General features: G+C 42.6%; 1 protein-coding gene across 1 annotated transcript in view; it reads right to left on the reverse strand.

The window, feature by feature from the left end:
* DOCK8 (dedicator of cytokinesis 8) overlaps positions 1 to 22,710 on the reverse strand; it is a 765,653-nt gene that overhangs the window by 278,013 nt on the left and 464,930 nt on the right. Inside the window, exon 15 of the mRNA XM_078675733.1 lies at positions 9,125 to 9,242. Coding sequence (XP_078531859.1) covers positions 9,125 to 9,242 — 118 coding nt within the window. The remainder of the gene's footprint in view (positions 1 to 9,124; positions 9,243 to 22,710) is intronic.

Below are 22,710 nucleotides of genomic sequence, written 5' to 3' on the forward strand. Positions count from 1 at the left end.
CTGTAGAAGTGCATAGAAATATTTGAATTCTATTTTTGTAAGTGAGGTTAAGAAGCATTCTATTTTTCAATGCACTTCAGTGCCACATTATGTGAATACATGGTTGTTAAACCACACATAAATGCAGATATGATAATTTTGCCACCTTCTCTAATGATCAGGCTTGTGTTACACCACAGGAGCGGTTGTTACTTTTTATTTAGGCAGGTCATTTGTACCATTTAGAAACGTATATTTTAAGAGCTTGACGGTGTATCATGGCGAGGCTGCACGTGTTCTCGATGTTGGCTAGAGCCAAATCAAAATTAAAACACGTTTTACGAGTTATTCCCAGATATTCCAAAAGATCCACCAGATTCGTAAGAATCTAAAGAGTGAACACTGTGCAGGATCTGTTAGCTAACTTACATAATTGATCATCACTTCTCACTACCCTGAGTTAGCTAAGCAAGAGCAAGATATTAAATTAAGCTTGCATTGTGCAAGATGAAAAAACATAAATCAACATGCTACACACAATCGTGTTCTTATGCTCAGTCATATAAATTCAGGGTTCATGACATCTTAATTTTGTGTTTCAGTTTTCATACAAATTAAACGTGTTTGCCTCTTGGCAACAAGAATAGCAACTGCTAAACATGTTCATTTTAATTCTTTCGCTGTGTTTGGCTATCTCGATCAGTAAAGTTTACCTTTCTGAAAATTGCTTGTGCAATAAATCGCAGAAAATCCAAGGAAGGGTGTAATGGAGAGCCCTACTTTCAATATAAGTCAATGTCACCATGAACCAGTCAGATTTTTGTATGGATCACTTAGATATTACAACACATGTTTGTCTTAAAATGTTCTTTGTAGAAATCGACCTTTGCATGTAACAGCATCAGAGTAGAAAAAACAAGACTGCATTAGCATATGAAGAAGGTGTGTAAAATGTAAACATGTTTTCCTGTCTTAGCATAATTCTAATTTACTACAGCCATGCTTTTCTGCTCTCGCTAACATTGCCTGCAATATGTGCCTGTCTCTGATGTTGAGCCACGCTGGATATTGCCACTCAAGGAGAGAAAATGTGAAAAGCATGCTCAGTCGAAAACTGTTTACATTTTTTTTTAACTCTTGAAAGCCCTTTTCCTAGGTGAGTGCCACTGGCACCTGCTTGTAGTCTATGTGAGAATTGTACCATTTGATTGAAGCTAGAAACCCCTGCAGACTGGACCATCAAATTTGGGCATTGTCTTCACTTGAAGAGCTTGCCTCCATCAATATTTTCAGGGTTGGTTGACTCTGTGATTCACACACTATTCTTTGTTGTAGTTGTCTATAAACACTTTCTGAGTCAACCTTGCGTGAAGATTTCTTTGCAAAGGCAATGTCCAAGCTTGAGCATATTTCCATACGAACCCTCTAATCTAGCAGTTATTAACCTGGGGTCATGACGCCTACTCCGGAGGTCATACATTGTTTGGAAAAGTAAATATTAGCATCTTGTACACATACACAAAAAAGTAAAATAAAAACTTTACTTTTTTTAAAACGCTCCATAAACATGAATGAATGTTAAATTGAAAACTAAAAATGAGGTTGGTATCCTTAGTTTGACTCGTAAGAGCAGGACTAGTAAAGTAAATGGATGAATGAGGCCTCAATTAAAGTACAGATATGAGCTTATAAAAAGGGAATATCCATTAGGAGCTAAAGGACAAAGTAATATGCTAGAGCATGGGTACTCACGGACATTTTCAAAGAACGAAAAAGTATTGTCACTGAGTGACTGAGAGGTACAATGATGCCAGCAGGGTGGGGATTGAGGGGGAGCAAGGTCGGCATAGGGGAAGTGAAGCATGTACATGTTGTGGACAGGGCGTTGTGGAAGGCCCTTGTCTCTAGAAGAATTATGGATTTGACAGTACTGTGTTACCCTGTAGCTGGGTCACTATCTCTGTATTGGACCCTAGGGGAGCCTACTCTGCTTGCTATTGCTACCTTGGGCGAGTCAAGTGAACAAAGGAAGTAATTTGTTTATTGAATGAAATAGACTCTTGGGCTTCACAATCTACATATGCCTTTACTTTATTATTCATAAACTTTAGGAGTACATAGAAATAGGCTTAGTTAAGATACAGAGTGGTATAAAAAACCCTTGACAAAAACCCTGCCAATAAGGTGTGCAATTCACTGTGGTGGGCAGACACAAATCCAGAAACATCCACCGCTAGACAAGAGACTGTGGAAAAGTTTTAGCCAAAATGTTAGACTTGACATTTAATCCTGCCTTTACCATTTTGCCAAAATATGCTGGTTGTGAACACAGTGTTTAAAGCCTGAGTAGGTTCCACAGCACAGTGGGATTTCTTTGACTGGGAGCAGTCTCCAAGCCTCACCATCAGAACCATTCACACCACATTTGTTGTATAATGAGCAAGATGAAAACAATGGAACCCGAAGACCTGTTTTTTTTATTAATCTCAGCCACCCCTTATGATGAATTGTGAACTCTTGAGTAATTACTTTCATAACCCATTTCTCTACTCCTTTTTTTTAACACAGATAAGAAAAACGTTACTCAAACCAAACACTGATAGTAATTATGCGAGATAAGACAACAGGAAAGCAACCCAACAATTACTTGATTTTATCCAGGGGGGAGAGAACACCCTGTCGCCTAGTTCACTCACTAAAATATGGTGTAGTGAGAAAGATATGAATCTTAAAACAAGGAGTCCTATGCCTTTGACCACCTAATAAGCATTATGTGATAGAGGTGGGCAATCCAAGTTCCTGGCTGAGCAGCTCAAGATTCTCTTAGACCTCAGCGCCAGGATGGCCTTGTTCCTTCAGCTTTACCAAGAAAAAGCTTTTGAGACAATTTGTCATATGGGCAATTTTTAAGAATAAGGTGCAATTGTTCTGAAAAAGTTGAATGCCAATACAATGCGTCTACAGCTTTTTGGATCAAGTGAGTCAAACCAAGCTTCTTAAAGACTGCTTCAGTTGTATTGTCCCCCATCACAATATATCTTGTAATTGGCCTTCATATTTGTTTATATTAGAATTCCCCAAAACTCACACACATAAGTGACAATTGATTGATTTGGGGATCCATCCCGGAGTTTACATTAAGGTAATCAGGGAAGGAGTTAGTTATATCAATTTCATACCCACCACAAATAATTAGTAACAATCACTAATGACATCCTGTATGTTTTTCTTGTAGTATCCAGCAGTTCTGAGCCCTGAGGAGAACCACCAAATTAGTATTGGGTTCAAAACGTGGCAATAGTGTTTAAAACCAGAGAGTGCACTTAAGAGACATCCCTGATATATAGGGAATATTTTGACCTAATTGCATAATAGACACATCTCTGTTAGCAGTCAGTCTTTTTTTTTATATATATTTTTTTTATTTTAACAGTAAGACAAGAGTAGGCATTACAGATATCAGATGTCAAACAGTGAAATGCAGATCAGGGACAGGCGGGGGAACTATACATACAAATAACCATCCTAAGGAACACATGACCTATCACGATTACGCACATAAGAGAAAGAGAAATAAACAGTCTAATAGGCGATCAAAGACAATCCCACCCGCGCGACCCCGTCCTCAGTGATACAGGATAATTGGAGCCAGTGTAGACACCCGGACAATAAAGGATCCGTGGAGAAGAAACAGCCCACCTCTCGTGAAAGGAAAAAGGAAAGACAAAAGGGGCCATAGAACAAAACAAAGGCAAAATAAAAAAACCCTCCCCGAACCCCCCACCCTGCACCCCTGCAATGGCTACGGCCTAACCCCACTAGCAGCGTGCCTGTCGCCCAAGAACTACCCTAAAAGAAGGGAAAAGAGAAAAAGTGGAGGAGGAAAAAGCAAACACACTCCCGGTCTCCCGTACCCCCCGCCAGTAGCGACCACCCCGAAACGTAGTAAAATCAATATTCAGCAAAATATACAAACCAGTCGGGGGAGTATAGTCAATAACCACCCGACTCCCGTCACAGTATAGGCACAACCCCGGCATTGTATAAAGTGATTGTATCAAATCCAAGCGATCAAGCTCAGCCCTGGCCAGTACGGTCTTTCATGAGAGTCTTTTTCACTCGAGTCGCCATCTTGATGGAAAAGGCAGAGCGTTCATAAAAGTTCATGTCAGTGCAGAAGGATCGAAAACAGGATAAAAGTTCACGAAGTCCACCAATCGAACGAGGAAAGGAGTCCAGGAACAACGAATATCTCCAACAGTCACTGAGGAACTTGTTACCACACAGAAAACCGTCTGTAGATATATTAGGCGGCAGCAGATCCGCGCAGGAGACGTTGGCGATAAGCACGGGCTGGCTTGTTGTTAATTGGGAACCGCCAAAGCTAATTAAATCCGGGATCTGCACGGGGACCTCGATCTCAGATGTGCAGTGCAGCGCTGGTACCACAGCTAGCTGGAAAGGTAACGGAGAGCCGTCCTCCGGTCCCAGGATACTGTCCACTTTTACAGTCAGTGTCCGGAACACAGCGATGGTGTGCGAATGGAGCGCCCCAATGGCGGCCATGACGCCTGCAGCAATGGCGTGCCTTCCGTCCGCTCCATCCCCTCGCAATAGGCGATAGAGCAGGACTCGAACCCCGGAGGCCGGCTACTCCGGGGTAACAGGCCACGCAAATCCGATGTCAAACAGTGGGCGCTCCTCGTCTGGCAGAACACACCGTCGCCGCTAGTGAGGGCCCCAGCCCGTCGACCCAGAGAGGGTAGCAGGGTCTCCGGGCACCAGACCCCCACCACGGCAGCCGGCGTGGCACGCTGGTGTGTCCTCGGTGTAGACTGTTCACAGGATCGTCACCAAAAATCAACAATTCACGGCACACTTCGGGAGACGGGGCTCAGTCCAGGTCTCAGAGCCGATGTTGATCAATTCCGATCCGGATAGGCTAGAAATCGAGGCCCCGGCTTCCACACGTTGTTAGGCCGAGAATAGAAACATGGCGTGTCTTCGTCTGCGGTTGAGGTAGAAAACTCGGGATTGCACCTTTAGAAGCAGAAAAACTTCACGAACAGGGAAATCTGGTGTGAGTCCAGGATTAAAGGCAGGATATTCGAGCTGCTGGCGGAGGTCGGCGGAGCCGGGAGATTACGCGGCCATCTTGGTTGCTAGCGTAGCTCCTCCTCCGCAGTCAGTCTTTATATAAATTGTGTTGGCACCGTCTGGTTAAGGCCCAATAGGCAGGAGCTAGTAGTATTGGCTAAAGTTATGTGAGCTCCCATTGGGTGTTCAAATTCAGAACTGGGGTACATCTATCACTGTTGTTGATATACAATTTGTTATGCTTCTTTTTGTGAACCACATGTAATAGTGATATGTTTTGTTAAATGTCATGTGGGTGATTAATATACATAAACACACTACATCAACTTTTTTTATGTTTGTAGGTCTACTGTCTATTATTGTGTTCAGAAACAATTATTGAATCTTTATGACCAAGAAGAAAATGAATGGTGATCACATGAATTTACTTGCGCAGTCATGAAGTTAAGCATTGAATGTGTAAAAGGATTACTAGCAGTGGCATTTGTATTTGTGTTAAACTTTTAGAAAGTTGGCATTCTCTTACTTTAGTCTTTTGGTGCCTGTTACCTGTCTCAGACTCCTTGTCTGTGGTGGGTGATAGCTGGACTTTGTGTGTTTCCTCTAGTCAGCCACACACAAAGCTTCGGGGTTACTTGATGGGCCATCTGGAGAAGTGTGGCTCACTGGTTAGAGGAGGCAGACCTGGAAGCAGAGGTCAGCCCGGGACCAGGGTTCAATTCCCGGCTCGGCGGGGTCTTGAGTCCTAAAGTGTCCTTGGACTCGACAATTCTCGCTCCGGTGCCTACTCGATTCACGGGTTCTCACTGTGCGACTCTGGGCAATAGCTTGCTTAATCTCCACAACGGCCCCTCGCGGCGGGATGCCTGGCTTTCACCTTGCGGATACCCTGCCGGGGTTATCTCACAGGGGAATACCAGGACGGGTTCCCTAAGCAAGCGCTTAGAAACCGCTCGGTGATTTTGCGCTATATAAATTCCTGTACATTTACATTTTACATTTACATTTACATCTGTGTCCTAATGTGCCATCCTTAGCACAATGGGAGGGAGGAGCTGGACACAGTCTCACACTTACACCTGAATCGGCTGTGTCCTGTCCCCACACAAAGGGCTGCATACCCCCAGAAGCGATTCTGGAACCATGGCAGGAAGGGATGACCTCTGTGCACTTCTAAGACCCATCTCTGAAGTCTCACCCACTTTAAAGGAACCACTGGGTAGAAGAACTGGACCTCAAACCCTACCAATTCAGTACACTTCTGGACCTGTGTTTACTCTACCAGGAAGAAGGACTGATGTGCTGCTGAAGGACTGCCATTCTGCTGGTTGACCTGTTGCCTGCTGCCCTCCTTGCCTAAGGTAGAAGAACAGGACCTTCAATCTCCATTTTGAAGCCAGAACCCCAGAATGACACAAAGGGCTGGTCTGCTGGCCTCCTGAGCTGAGCCTCCGGGATCACAACAGACTCCCCATAGCTCCTGGAATCGTCTTCAATGAGCTCCTGACCCCCAAGAGGCACCTCTCAGGTCCTTGGCCCTTGGAAGTGGCCTTTCAGCTCTTTAAGACAAGGTTTTGGGCTCTTTGTGAAGGCGAACAGGCCAGTTCACTCCGGAACCTTGTTGCCTGCCCAGAAATCCAGCGCAAGTGGCTGAAAGTTTGTCTCTTCGTACATCAAGTACTGCTGTTCCTAACTGCAAAGCTCCAGCCCGTCCATCCGCTATGCCCGGTGTTTTTTTCATGCCTGTGGACCACCGCCAGCAATATTCTCCTTGCTCCAGGTGAACTTCTTCCCCATGAACGAGACTCTTGACAAAATCCTTTACAAGGTAAAATTCAACTGGACTTATGTCGGACGGTAACTGACCCGTGCTCCATCGCGTTCTCACAGTTTTACTGTTTGAAGTGCTGCACAAATACTTTACGTAATACCTCTAAAAAGTTAAGCCTGACGGCTTTGTGCCGAGCTAGCAAAGGGTGAGCACAGGTTAATTTAGGGTGTATTGGTGACTTACCCTCACTAGGGTTATGGTTCCTGCTTCATCAGCGCTCCCGCCCCAGGAACACAATTTCTAATACTCACTATAACAGAGTACTTGTTTACTACTGACAAATTCCAATAAGAGTAAGATACTTTATATGCATAATTAATTAAAATCATTGCAACAATATTCATGAATAAAAACATGGGTAAATGAGCCGGGTTTCAGATTGTGCAAGTTTAGCATGCACCTTGGTTCCCATATAAGAAAAGAAATGGTTAAAAAAGGAGTATTCAGAGTCACAGCAATAGTGTGTTATGGTTCCAGGTCCCTGGCTTGGTTGAGGTCAGGAGCCACTTCTATTTGCAGAGAATCTCTGATCCGGAAGGGAGTAAAATGCGAGTTCTGTGTGCCAAGTTCTCAGATGAAAGGGGTTCCAAAGCTGTTAGGACCCAAAGATTGAGGTAGAATTTGGTTTATGGCTCAGTCAGGTCCTATTTCTTAGCTGGGTAGAGGTAAAGTGCGGGTTCAGTTAGCGAGTTGAGGAATCAGAGTGAGAGTCCAAACTCCGTGTGCAAAAATCGCAAATAGAGATGTTTTTGGTGTATTTGAAGCAGAGAAATCATCGTATCCTTGTTCTCCCTGGGGAACTTAAGGTCACTCAATTCGGAGATTCCGAGGTGGGCCTAATCCAGTTGTGTGTGTTGTGTCGAGCCTTTCAGGCGCCTTCCAGTGTAGCTTGAAGTCAGCGGTTACTGTTGAGGCTCTTCAATAGAATTTTTTTGTTATTGCCGCTTCCGTCCGAGGACGCCTGTATGGTTGGTCGGTCTTGTCATTTAGGCAGCCATTTGTTGGCTAGTTTGTCTTTTAATACTTGGTTTGGTTTGGAATTTTACCAAGCGGCAGCTTAGTTGGAAGTCCTCGCCGGAGAAGCTTGCTAACACCGCTTGCCTACATGTCCGTATATGTTTCTTGTTGAAAAATGGTCTGAGTAGTGTCCAGCGCTCCCGTATTAGTTACCTGCATATAGTAAGGAGGTGCACAAATTCCCATAGTCTCTCATTAAAAGCAATGAACTCCATTTGAAAGATGCTGGTACGCTCCCTTTCAAATTAAATGAATGCAGTTATTGATTATGTTGTTTAGTATTCTGTCTTAATCGCTCTCATGGGTACCTAACCCTACAAATTAAAAGGTAACTGGGGTGAGAGGAGCCCCAGCATCTGAAACTTAATTTTAGTAAACATCACCTCAAGTATTGAAAGAGATACTTTTTTAGAGAGCCTTCTAGCCTTTAACTCAGCAAAAATAGCGTTAAAGTGAATATATTACTTGATATTATTGTAGTAGGTTTGCTAATCTCTACAAAATGCACCTAAAACTTGCAGTTGCCTAAATGAAAGTCACCATGGACCAATTCACGAAGGGCCTCCCCACTCTTGGCCGAGACCCCGTAGTCGTGGGAGAGTGTCTGCACTCTGGACGAAATCTCTGAGTGTGGGAACTCCCCACAGACTGCAGGACTGCTACAAGTGCAGAGACCCTTTGTGAATCAGGGCCAAACGTCTGTCCAGAAGGCTGGAAGGGTGGGTGCCTGTTTTTGACCGGTGGGGGCCGGTTTTGCAGTAACAAAAGCAGCAGTGCTGGGGGCCGGTTTTGTTAAGCATCAGTACTTCACGCTTGCCGCGGCCCCCATTAACACCCCCACACCTCCCCCGGGGTGGGGGCTGGTCTGACAAAATTGCCAAGGGTGCTTGGGGTTCCCAGTGCGGTCCTGATTAGGCCCCAAATGTGCAAAGGTAGACATTCACAATTCTCATCAGTGAAAAAAAGAGTTGCAAACTGGTCACAAGAATTACAACACAAACCTAAATTACACCCCCACGTGCAGAATTCACCTTTGGGAACTTGTTCATGGAAGACTATTGATGATTACACAGCCGCCGCAACGTATGTTATGCATGAAATAGTCTTATCTTAGTATGACGATGAGACATTCTTTAAGGTTGTTTTTAAATGGCTGCTGGCAAATGCAAAGAACAGAAAATAGAGTAAGCTGAATATTACCGGCATGGCACAGCTGGAATCTTCAGCAGACATGAACTGAATCTTAATGGTAATGTTCCTGGCGGATGAAAGTTTGTTGGCAAAATTCAGCCTTTGTGGGTACACATAGAGAAGATTCCTGAAACATGACATGTACAGTTTACATTAACTTCTGAAAACAAAAACATGTACACACAATAGGCAGACAGTCACCGAGTAATACAAAGAATTCTGCGTATAAGGATACTGAAAGAAGTATTTCAAATAATATTTTACCCAAAGTAAACGTGTGTAACACGTGAACAAAAATTACTTACGTTGTCTTTTTTTTTTAATATCAATGCATTTAATCACCAGATGAAATTATGTTGCTATCTTTCCATGGGGCAATTAAAAATATGTAATGATAAAAAAAAAACTAAATGTTGCTTAATGCGCTTTAACGTACCCAAACATGACCAAAACTGTAATACATGTTGTCACTGGTCATGACTCTTATACTGTGTGACACAGTCACTAGCCAAACATCTACATTCGGCTCTCAGGTACATACACGCTTGACTGATAAACACACAAGTGACCTGATTGGCCACAAGATGCAATTGAGTGTTGTATCATTACGTGAGGTCAAGCCTGCTTTAACAATGAATCAAATAACTTCACATATAAAACTGGAACAGTGAAGGCACAGGCTGTCCTTGCTGTGCTGGCATGTCAGAGTTATGTGGTAAGGCACGGGCACCTTTGACAAACACATACCTTTTAGTTGACCCTCATCCGGCCGGGTTGATGGTAATGGTGGGTTTGGTGTTGTTTGCATTGAACATCAGTTCTTGGGTTATCTCTACCGTGGTTAAATTAATATTTTTTTGCTGAAAATCCCACCTGTGATAATAATAAACTGTATTTCTACACAACATTTATTTTGACTGCTTTGAGAGCCCTAATAAGAGCTTCCTCGTGGTGATATCACTCTGGCTAAGTACATGATTTGCAGGGCCCCTGGCCCTTAATTATGAGTCTTCAAACACTGGACTAAATAATTAAGGGCCTGGAGACACCTGACCAGGAACCAACAGCAGAGGCTGTAGGCTACTTCTGTGCCCACCCGCATATTGCAGCATGGGTGAGCAGGAGCAACTCTCTCAGGCTCCTTTCCCCCTTCCCTTGGCAAAAATGAAAAGCTCCGAGCAGGTGGTAAATGTTTGCAGATTTTGGCCCAGAGTTTCGCCCCAGAAGGGGAAAAAATATGAAGAATTGGACTCGGCATTCCAAATTCTGCAAGTTATTCACCATTTGAGGAACACAACATGTAATATCTCTCACCTGGTATCGTAAATTCTGCATTGTATGATGGATATGAACTTGATTCCTAATCACCCATTGCTTTTGGGACTGGCTGGCCAATCAACTGCTCTGTTTCATGTTACTAGTTACTAGTTACCAGGGAACTGCAACCATAAATGTGCCAGCGCTCATTCTAACAGAAAGTAGACCACACCAGTGGCATTTAGGAGATATGACTATTAGGGAAATTTTGATATATGCGAAGCAAAACTAGCTAAAGCTACCTATTGTTCATTAAACATATATATGTATTTCATCTATCCATCTAGGGTGTAGAAAAGCCTTCATCATTTAACTACCCATTAATTACACCGCAAGTACAATAATTAGGTATCACTTTGAAATGTAATCTGTTATTCTGGATCCATTATAAAAACCTCTGTGCCACAGCCATCACCACCAGAGATACCCTACACATTCTAACCTGCTTTTTGGAAAAGCACAGTTGAGATCTGGCAAATTCCTAAATCATGGAAACATGATGTGTGGCTTACCACGTGACAGACTCCAGCCACGTGTGGCAGCACTTTAATTTTCTTCTATTTGTAAAAAATCACTTCTTCTTCTCCAGCAGGGGATTGTAATTATTAGTGACTCAATGCATAACGTTTCTCACTGGAATCCCTATCCATTCTCCCAGCAGCCTGGGCTTCACTACTTAATTGGAAACTGTGTCCCCTCCTGTTTTGAACCTCACCAACACAACCACAGCACTAATAAATTCAGTAGCGTGTGTTTAAAAACAAAAAACAACACCCTAGCATTTTGCCTACGCCTGCTTGTCAGGCATGTATACATGTATTTTGGGTTAACTTCTTATTTGATAATTAGTGCCAGTGGTAACATGGGGTCCCTTGCTTAACAGGAACTTCTGAACTGTGGCACAAACCAAACTACTGGGTTATCGTCGGTGAGCACATCACTGCTGGTGATAAATGCATTACCACTGACAATTCCCATTAGAGGAAGCAATACCACTCTAAAATGGTGGCAACTTACCATCTACAATTAGGTTAGCTCTGAGAAGGTTTGAGATAGTCTTTTAACCCTAAGGGCGCCCGCGAGGCACTTCCAACGCTACTACTGTACAATGTATCTTTTTTTTTCTTAAAAATGTGCTAATAAAACACGTTGAAATAAAAAAAAGTGTGAAAATGAGAAGCAGCTGACACTACCTGAAAAATAGATGAGTTGTCATCAAATGCAGATAATTTACACATGAAACAAAAGAAACATGAAAACTATGTGGGTCTGATTGACATACAAACAGATAAAAAGTTACTATGGTAGGTTTCCTTTTACTTTTAGGAACATTTCTGACTGTTTTGGAATTCAGAAGCTTTGCCGAACATGCTCCTTGAAGCTATAAATGGAACAGTTGTCTGAGGCGTACTCCTCCAACCCGTCCCGGCGACTTCCTTTTCCACATAATTTCTATTCACATGTATATTTGTTCACACAAACATCGCCGACCAAGTTCACATGCACATGCCAACGTTCTATATATATTTCCCCCTTGAGAAATCTCTTCCTCGACACCCCAGCAACTTCGTGGGTGTTTTCCTTCTCAGTTACTTCCAGCCATTTCTAAGATAGGAGCAGACAAATAAATGAGGGTGGGTGCACGCATTCCTGGGCATCCCTTCTGTTAAAAGACTATGGTAGTAGATTTACTCACATACGATATTACACCAAACTGGTGGAATATCATGTCTGATGAACCACAGCTCCAGGTGAAAATGCACATTTTGGTAATGCGGAATGTGAATTTATACTCGTAAATCATGCCATTTGTGATTAAACGTTGAACTTATATGTTTCCTCTGGATCAGTGGTTCCCAAACTTTTGACTCCTGAGAACCCCCCATGAGTCACTACTGAAAGCAAGGGACCCCAAGCAATTTGTACTATTTAAATTTAAAACATTAAAACTGTTATTTGCAAAAAATACACAAGCTACTCACTGAACAAATACTCGAATTACTAAATATTTTATTATTTGATATTGAAAACATTTGTAAAAATCGAAAACTTTTAATGGGAAGGTTGGTGCTGCATCTCAGCGACTAACTTTTCAAGGTTTGGATTTATTTTGTGGCACCAATCTCCTGCTCCTGGGCAGGAAATCCAAAGCAGCTCTGGCAAATGGTGCCTGTACGGTGCACACCAAGTGCAGCGAGAGAGCCTGACCACTAGAAAGGGGCCTTTGTGGGGCTCTCCCCTCAAGAAAATTAGGGATAAATGGTGCATTCTACAACATATTTGTCATTGTATATTGAATTGTATTAGCTTTTAAAGCAAAGTAAATGATGACCTTACTGCAAACCAGTATATGACAATCTTTGTTAGGGCTCTATAATAATTCCATTACTATCACCTACCAACAGGGCCTCTTATATTTCCATAGCCCCACTCTCACATGTATTTTATGTTTTTAAAGTATCTCTCATACTAGTGTAGGGTGTCAGAGCACTTTACATCACACACATACATACAGAGGTAATGAATCATGTGCGTGTAAATCAGTGTATAGAAAATGTTACCTAAGGCAAAGGGTACTACAAGGTGTAGGATTCACATGTCATCCACACCGGTAAGCATTTGTTAAGAGTGCTTGGTCTGGAGAAGCACAAACGTAGGATTCAGAACATAACACACTGGTTGGTGTTGACTTTAATAATAAGAATGTATTTCTACCCAAACATACTATTTTTTTAGGACCATCAGGTTAATGAAAGACTGGGGAAAAACATAACTTACTAACTTGTACCATGTAGTCTGCATGCATCTCTTTGAGGGAAGAGGTGTGGCGCCGCGGCCAGGGCGACTGACTCCGGAATCTGGGGATCACGGTTCGATCCCCGGGACCGGCGGCAGATTAGCCCAGCACCATGTGACTCTGGGCAATAGCTTGCTTAATCTTCCCGACGGCCCCCAGCGCCTAGAGACCCTAACGGGTGATTGTGCGCTTTAAAAATGTGGATATTATTATTATTATCTTTGATGGCAGTTCATAGCTCACTGTGCTAGATTATGATTGGATCTTATGAACTACACCGTAACAACAGAATCTCTGTGACAAAAGCAGTAAGCCACTGAGCTATGCACATAAAATACAGTTTTTTGAAATGCATGGTACACATTCTTTGCAGCAGGCACATTAACCTTCTGAGCTACTTTGGATGAGTCAATACCTTAGATGAATCAAAGCTGCCACTGGGCAAAACTCCCATCTCTTTCCAGCAGGTAAATTATTCACTGGAGTTATCGTGACACTTTTATTGTTGCCTGAAAACTGGTGATTATACAAGGAACTCTGCAGTGCTTTTAAAACTGCTGCCTACTGACCCCCACCCTGGGTACGGCCCTCTGGGGATCCACAGACCACAGTTTGTGAACCACTGCTCTAGATCACTCTAGATTGCATGAACAGAAAGACTCACCCTAAGCAACAAAACACGTATTTTGTTCAGCGATGAAATGCCTTACAGCAATCACACTTGAAGGCCATACACAGGGTGCAACATCCAATCGCACCACTCTGCAAGCTAAAAAGGTCCCTAAGACACATTTCCCAGAAAATCAGAAAAAAAACTGTGGCTCTTGTCCACGTAAAGCTGATTCTGGGACTGAAAATACAGATTTTATAAGATTGGTTCTGACGCACCTCGTCAATAGGAATCGCCCCACACGTCCAGAAGAGATTCCTGGCCTATCAGCGGTATTCGGAGACAGCGTGAATGTATCTGCTCCCTCGTGCCTGGTAAACGTTTGGCTCAGAAGAAAAAGACTGCACTGTTTCTTTGCCAAGGAAGGGAAAGTTCAAGGTACAGTAAGGGACGCAGCTAAACCTTCAACTCGCTTGCATTCCGAGAGGGCCGATTTAAGGAGTTTAGTACTGCACGCACGGAGCCGGGGTGGGCGTGACAATAAATGCCTTTTGTTATCAGGGAAGTCTGGCTAAATTATCTCAGCCCCATGCACTCAGGCACCGAGGCGCCCTTCTGTCCTGCTCATCCATCCTCCTAATGCCAAAAATAGTTTGGGATGTTGATGTTCATGTCGAATACAAACATTATACTAACTAAGACAAAGTTTTTGCTTTTAAAATAGCTGCTCCTTGAAGTTAAGACAAAACATTTTTTGTTTTTTTATTTTCTCAAAACAAAGATTATTTCAACTAATGGGGAACATGCAACTTAGTTCTACTAACAGCTGTGATTGCTGCTCCATAATTACAGCCACTCAAACAGGTTGCCTTCATTTGTAAAATTATATTTCTATTTGTTCATTGTAGATGTAGCAATCCTTGTTGTTAGGGCCGGCTTTAGCGCAGGCCGTGTCCTGTGCAATACTGTTTGTTGGTGCCCCTGCCCCAATGACCGCCTCCACCATGGATTCCCTCATTACCACCCTTTAACAGTGCCCCTCAGGTCTCCTGAGCCACTCTCTCTCAGATGCATTTAATTAGTTATATAGCGCCACTCATACCAGTGTAGGGTGTCAGAGCACTTTGCATTACACACACAGTACACAGAGACAATCAATCATGCGTTTGTACATCAGAGTATAGGAAATGTTACGTAAGACAGAGGCTTACAAGTTGTAGGTGTGACATCTATACTGCTAAGCAATATAGTTTAAGAGTGCTTGGACTAGAGAAGCACACACTCAGAATTTAAAAAGGAACTAATAATAACAATCGATTTCTACCCAAATTAAACCTTTTTGCAACATAAATCAATGCTCTGATCTATACTTTGCATTGTGCATGCAGTTCTATGATGAAGGTTAATAGCTCACTGTTCTATATTAGGATTTTAACTTATAAATTGCAAGTAACAAAAAGGATGTCTCTTTTAAAAGCAGTAACCCACTGACCTATTTACATTAAATGCACTTTGTAATCTGCATGGAACAGGTGCTTTGCAGCAGGCATATTAACCCTCTGAGCTACTTTATAGTAAGTGAGAACCTCAAATGGACAAAACTTCTCTCTCCAGGAAGAACATTAATTACAGGAGTTAGCTTGACATTTTTTTTGTTGCCTGGCAATTACTGGAGGAAAGGAACGCGGCAGCAGATGCTTTAAAACTATAATATTTTTGCAAACACGGCACCCCTGGAAGTGGCACCGGTCGCACTGCTCTACAGCCAGCACTGCATGCTGTCTTGGCAAAGAGCTTATTTGATCACTGTAAACTCACACCTTAGTACTGCAGAGTACACGAATGATTAAGAGGAACAAATGTACTAGTTATAGTATAAATGTATCTAGCACCCGAGAGACATAACATGATTTGATTTGATTTGATTTAGTTCTTGTATAGCGCAACTTTGCCCGAGGGCGTCAAGGCGCTGGGGATGGTATCAAACATGGGGTCTAGTTTTCTAGGGTAGGGCAGTGTGTGGGTGAAACACATGGGGCTAGGAAGGCAAAGCAAGCTAGGTAATGCAACTGTTTGGGTTGGCCTGTGCAAGGTTGAAACCATTAAGAACAGGTGGCTTCCAGCTGTTTTCAGAATAGATTGGGTCTGGCAGTAGCCTGGACTAGTAGGGAAGCGAAAGCCACAGGTGAGAGCATCCACTTTGAACCAGGGCCAAAGCAAGAGATAATCTTGTGGATTGGAATGTGTGGTGTTAGTGTCACGGTAGACCTGGTCATATTAGATCAGTGAAGGCAGGACGTAAGCCAGGTTTTCAAAACATCAATGAAACATACTTGTATGGACTGAAACTAAAACAAACGCATTGACATAATCTGAGGTTAACTTGTAAACTTTGAAATCGACCTTTCAAGATCTATTTTGAAGATACTGGGTGTGGAATCTTGTACCTGATGTGAAATGATCATAACAGTAAATTGGAGACATTGAAAAGCAAGCAAATTATTGTTATGATGAAGTGTGAGTGCTGCAGGTCTGTTACAAATATGCTGTCAGTACATATACGCATAACCACAAACATAGGAACCTACATAAGTCCCTGACGAACATTATAAAAACATTGCAAATCACCAAGGGGGTTTGTGACCAATACATAAACAAAGAATTTGCCAGAGTTCCTTTAACCCGTTGGCCGCTGCCGCAATTTCGCGGCAGTGTGGCCGTTTTAAAAAACGGACGGGGCTGCGTTGGCCGTTGAACGTGCGCAGCACCAGCCAGGTAGTGCTCTGAACGTTCAACGGCCGACGGCAGCACTTAACGGGTTAAAATGGCATGCAACTTCAAGGTGACTTGGAATATGCTTTTAATGTATGACAGAGGGTATTTTACTCCTTAAAGTACATGCTCACAAACTGCTTAAATCCTTGGTATCTTGCTCATACACATGTAGGCGATAGTACTTATGGTTGACATGAACAATAAAAGGGAAATCTGTAATGCTCAAGTATACACTCCAAAAAAACAAATAATCATTTGTTGAGTCTAGTTATTAGAATCAGTTTAATGTAAGTCAGATTAAAATAGAGCTGTACCTTCGAAAGTGTAGAAACATGCAGAGAGACTCTATCTTTCCTTCAATAAACTAAAGTGAGGAAAAAATAAGGCTGCTGCTGTAAATATTTCCTTTCTGCTGATCACTGCTCAGTTTTAGGAAAAGCAAATTTGTGCTTTTTCTAGTTTTAACTGCAGCTGTAATTGTGCTCTGTTATCTGTCTTTCATCTTGGCTGCTGTCACTGTCAGAGGATAATATGATGTCACAATTCAACTGTAATAAATTATCACAGCTAAGCAGGTACATCACATCGTTATTACAGGTGAACAGAGATGTCACAGATCGGCTGTGATATGGGACTCAGAAACTGGCTTTAATACAGAGATTGCAGGCTCTCATGTATTACATTTACAAATACTTTACAAATACAAATACAAATTAGAACCCCCAAAGCTAACGGAAACGCAATGCGAAAAACTAGCGGTGTACTTCAATGATAAAATTGATAAAATCTACTCTGAACTCGGTACAAATGGAGAACAGCTTTCTAAGCCTAATCAAATGCCAGCAAATTCCGCCCCCCAGTGGGTTATTAGAATCTTCGGAGAGTACACTTAATAGATGGCAACCCCTAGACACAATGCCTTTTATGGACACATTAAATAGCATTAAGTCAAGATCCCGGAAGGACCCCTTCCCAGTTCATGTTCTAAAAAAACGGGACCCTCTGATTCTGAAATGGATTATGGAACTTCTCAATGCATCAATTGAGGAAGCAGTAGTGCCTGATATTTGGAAACATGCAATGATCCTTCCTTTGTTGAAGAAAGCTAATGCTGACCCATAAGTCTTCTCCAACTTCCGTCCCGTCTCCCTGCTTCCCGCATTTTCCAAAATTTTAGAAAAACATGTCAATAACCAACTGACTCAATTCATGAACTCCCATAATATTCTGCATCCGTCCCAATCCGGTTTCAGAACAGGTTTCTCGACCGAGTCGACACTCCAAGGAGTTACGGAAACCATCCGTCAGCGTTTGGACAAGGGTAACACAGTGGCACTCATCTTGTTAGATTTGAGTGCCTCTTTTGACACCAGGGGCCCGATGTAGGTAATCTCGATTTACCTACTCTTAAATACCGAATCATACAGATTCGGTATTTAAGAGTAGGTAAATTGGAAGTAGGCAGATGTAGGTAATTTTTCTTTTTCAATTACCAAATCTGTAAGATTTGGTATTTACCGATTCAGTAAATACCGAATCAGTATTTGCCATTGATTCCTATGGGCCTTACAGCCCATAGGAATCAATGGCAAATACGATTCGGTAATTACCGAATCTGTAAATACCGAATCCTGCCAGAGGGAACGGGGTGTCACTTTGACACCCTGTAGCACCCCAATGTCAGGCTTGTGTGCCATGTGGCACACATACATGCACTAAGGGCATGTCTGTGTGTCACATGGCACAGGTGTACATGCACAGATGTGCATGTACACCTGAATTCGTTATTTACCATGCAATAGAATTACATGGTAAATAACGAATTCTTAGGGGCCTGTGGCACTGTTTAAAGCGCCACCTACATCTGCATTTACAGATTCGGTATTTTTACCGAGTCTGTATTTACCAATTCGGTAATTTTACCGATTCGGTAAATACAGATTCGGTAAAAATACAGAATCTGTAAATACATGCCCCCTACATTGGAAAAGGCATTTACCGGTCGGTAACGGCCGAATTCGGCCGTTACCGACCGGTAAATGCCTACCTACATCAGGCCCCATATCTCATGAGACCCTTGTTCAAATTTTAATTTCCAAGGGTGTCGGTGGCGCTGCTCTGAAATGGTTGGAGAGTTTTCTATCCAATCGTACATTCCTGGTATTTTCAACGGCGACTAACTCCAGTTCTCATGTCTCCTTACATGGAGTCCCACAAGGCTCTATTTTGAGCCCACTGCTTTTTAACATCTACATTAGTCCCCTGGCAGCCATAGCAGAAGAAGCTGGGCTTACAATATATTCTTATGCAGATGACACACAGCTTATCTTTTCTCTATCCACAGAAGTCTAAGGTGTCCTCTCTTCAAATAGGCCTACAAAACATTGCTGAATGGATGCATTCAAACAAACTGAAATTGAATGGAGGAAAAACGGAGCTCCTCATTCTTGGTGGCAGTAAAGATCTTTGGGGCCCACAGCACTGGCCGCACCAAATGGGTCCCCTTCCCCAGCAGTTGCAAACTGTTCGCAACTTGGGCATCATTATAGATGACCAACTGTCTATGCGACAACAAGCAGTCAAGATCACTTCATTATGCTTTGCCATTTTGAAATGGTTAAGAAAGATTCTATGGATGCTGCCGTCTGGGGCTCAAAAGACGGTGGTCCAAGCCTTGATTGTGTCAAGATTGGACTATGGGAATGTCTTATATCTAGGGCCCAACAAGGATGTCATCCGCAGGCTGCAAGTGGTACAAAACGCTGCAGTCAGACTCTTACATCAGCTTCCTAGAATGGCCCCCATCACCAGGTCCCTTCGCGACTTACACTTGCTAAAAGTTGAAAATCGATCTAAATTCAAAGCACTCTGCTTTATGCACAGAATCAACGCCGGGATGGCACCTAGCTATCTTAGTGCTTTGGTTAAACAATACATTCCCACTCGTCTACTTCGCTCGTCCAAGCAGGCCAAATTCGTGACCCCTGGGTTTAAACTGGCTGGGATGGCTGGTCGATCTTTTGCCCAACTGGCCCCTACATTGTGGAATTCCTTACCAATTTCACTCCGCCTTGAGCATAACTATGTCAAATTTCGGAAAGGCATCACGACATGGTTATTTAATCAGTAAGCTCCATTGGCTACTCCTTCTCTTAGCCTGTGTCCATAGGCGCCGGGAAACCTCCGGGTAGCTGTTGCGCCATATAAATGTAAATATAATAATACTTGACTACATTGTTCCTTTAATCAAGCTTATGTTACATTTCCATTCATGAAATATTTGTAACTAACTTCAAACGTAGAAATTAGCCTCAGTGCATTTTAAAATGCCATTGTCACTACATCAAGGGTATACAACCCTGTCTTTAAAAATAAAATATAAATACATATGAATGAAGAAGGCCACTGATCTTTCACTGTTAAATCCCAAAAATTGTGTGCAAATTTCATTTTGAGTTTCAAACGTTTATAATAATAACATGCTCCTTTCTGTAATTATAATAAACTCTGAAAAAGAGGCTAAGAAAAGAGCTCAGTAATTAATGGTAATATATAGTTTTGTCAAGTATTGTCTTCTGCAAACGAGAAGCCTTAGCTATAAGCAAGCTTTCATGCACATCTTTTTGCTCTTTTTCAGTGCTTGATCCCCTTTCAACACCTCTTTGAATTTTCACTGGTGTCCACACATCCCGTTACTTACCCGCAAGGAACACAATTTCCGGTATTCAAGTCGCTCGTCAGACGCTAGTGGGTCCCAACTTCAAGTGTCTTTACTTTGTTCCTCTGCACATATCTTTTATGCACATCTGAATATTTGTCAGTGGTTGAGATTAATTAACGGCATTACATCTATCACTTTCTTGTTTAGGTCTCGCTGAGTCAGCGTGCATGCGCTGCTCTGGCGAGACACTCTAGTAGGGCTTCTGAAAATGCTTCCAGTGTGGCGATGAGCTTGCTGTTACGCGCGCGGGCACACGTTTACAAGCATCTGCTTTCACTTTTGGTGCCGCGCACGCGACGCTGCATTTGCTTTCACTTTTGGCGCCGCGCGCGCGACGCTGCATATGCTTTCACTTCTTTTTAAAAAAAATATTTCATTGCGCGGCCCAGCCGCGCGGCCAATGCTTGTTCTTTCTCCCTTTTATTCTCACCCCCATCTCTACCTTTCATTGTTACGTACATTTTGTTTTCATCTCTCTCTCTCTGTAAAAACCTATATTGACTATTTTTTTTAAAGTCTTCAGAATGCATATAAATAACACGCCGATTTACCTGTTTGTTCGGCTTCATGTAGAAGTATTAAGAAAAGTACCGATGAGGCCGTGACGGGATTTGTCATTTTCATCTTTCAGCACTGTTCATTTTTTACGAGCTGCTTTTGACCTCTCAGGACAAGTCGAGGATAAACACAAAGGTTAAAGTTCAAAGTCCGAAGCCTTCGTTCCAATAAAAACATGCGAGGTCAAGCGGCTGCTACCAATGCCTTTGTTGATAGAATACTGCCTTTTAAAGATCACCGAATAGTTTCGTTTTTTTAAACAATGTTTTTGGAGGGGAGAGGAAAAACAAAAGCCGTATAAGCGCAACCACTGACACCCAGATATCTGTATCAGATTAAGTACTGCATACTGACTGCTTAAGAGTAGTTTTGCACAGCTACCACGAACCGCAATGCATATCCCAGGGAATGTTTCTCTGCCTTAGTCACTGACACTGAGGGCCCGATGTAGGTAGGCAAATACCGGTCGGAAACGGCCGAAAATACCGATTTTTGGCCGTTTACGACCGGTACTTGGATATTGAGATGTAGGGGCATGTCAAAATACCGAATCGGTAAAATTACTGATTCTGTAATTTAACATGTAGGTAGCACTGTAATCAGTGCTATAAGGGTTTGAGAATTCGTTATTTACCACCAACTAGAAGTTGGTGGTAAATAATGAAAACCCTTCAAAAAGCACTTTTTTTGCTTTAAAAATGTGCCATGTTGCAGACATATATGCCCTAAGGGCATGTATGTCAGCAACATGTGCACCCATGCACAATTGAGGGGTGCAACAGGGTGTCAAAGTGACACCCTGTCCCCCTTGCTAATTCGGTAATTTTACCGAATCGGTATTTACTGATTCGGTAATTGGCATTGATTCCAATGGGCCTCAAGGCCCATAGGAATCAATGGCAATTACCGAATCGGTAAATACCGATTCGGTAATTACCGAATCATTCCGATTCAGTAATTTCAAAAGTGAAATTACCTACATCCCATTTACCTACTCTTAAATACCGAATCTGTATGATTCGGTATTTAAGAGTAGGTAAATCGAGATTACCTACATCTGGCCCTGAGTGTTTTACTGTCATCTAAATGCTTTACATCTCAAACTCGCGTTTCACAACAATGCAGCCAATAAAAGGTTTTTCATAATGCCGGTCTAATAATTTAATCTAGCCATTACTTGTGTCCGCACACATACACTTTAAAACTATTTCAACCTTCTCCCTGTGCCTATCTCAGAAGGTGAGGCTCTTAGAAGCATAGCAACCTACTGGATATTGTCCTCACTTTGTCAATAAAGTCCTACCTGCATGCTGATATACCAAACATTCATCCTGCTGAAAGACAAAATACAAAATATTGTGATGCATTAATCAATGCTACACAGTTCTTTATTTCTATATATACATTTAAATTCAAGAATCAACAGAAACAAAGTTGGTAGAGCTGTTTTGCTAAAACCTCCTAGTTTCTTTTCCCTCACACATATTACAGTCCACGCACTTTTCTGTTCACCTCAGCACACTCTCGCTCACTCTCTCTCTCCCTCTTCACCACTTGCCACATTCATTCTCCTTGTCACCTTTCTCTCTCCAGCGCTCTCTTCCTAGTTGCCCCAAGTACAGCCTGCTTTTTTACTGCACCCCCTCCCCCTCTCCTCTGAGTGAATAATTTATGGTGCATTTTTTCTTGCTGCTCTCCTTATGCTCTGATGAGGGAGGGCTGCGCCCATGATGTGCCTGGGCTGGAAGTGATGGGAAGCATACGCTCTAAGATTGTCCGCACTACCCGAAGAGCAGACTGTACAGCTCCCCATCTTG

The sequence above is a fragment of the Lissotriton helveticus genome, chromosome 2_1 (assembly GCF_964261635.1).
Source record: "Lissotriton helveticus chromosome 2_1, aLisHel1.1, whole genome shotgun sequence".
Classification (NCBI taxonomy): Eukaryota; Metazoa; Chordata; class Amphibia; order Caudata; family Salamandridae; genus Lissotriton; species Lissotriton helveticus.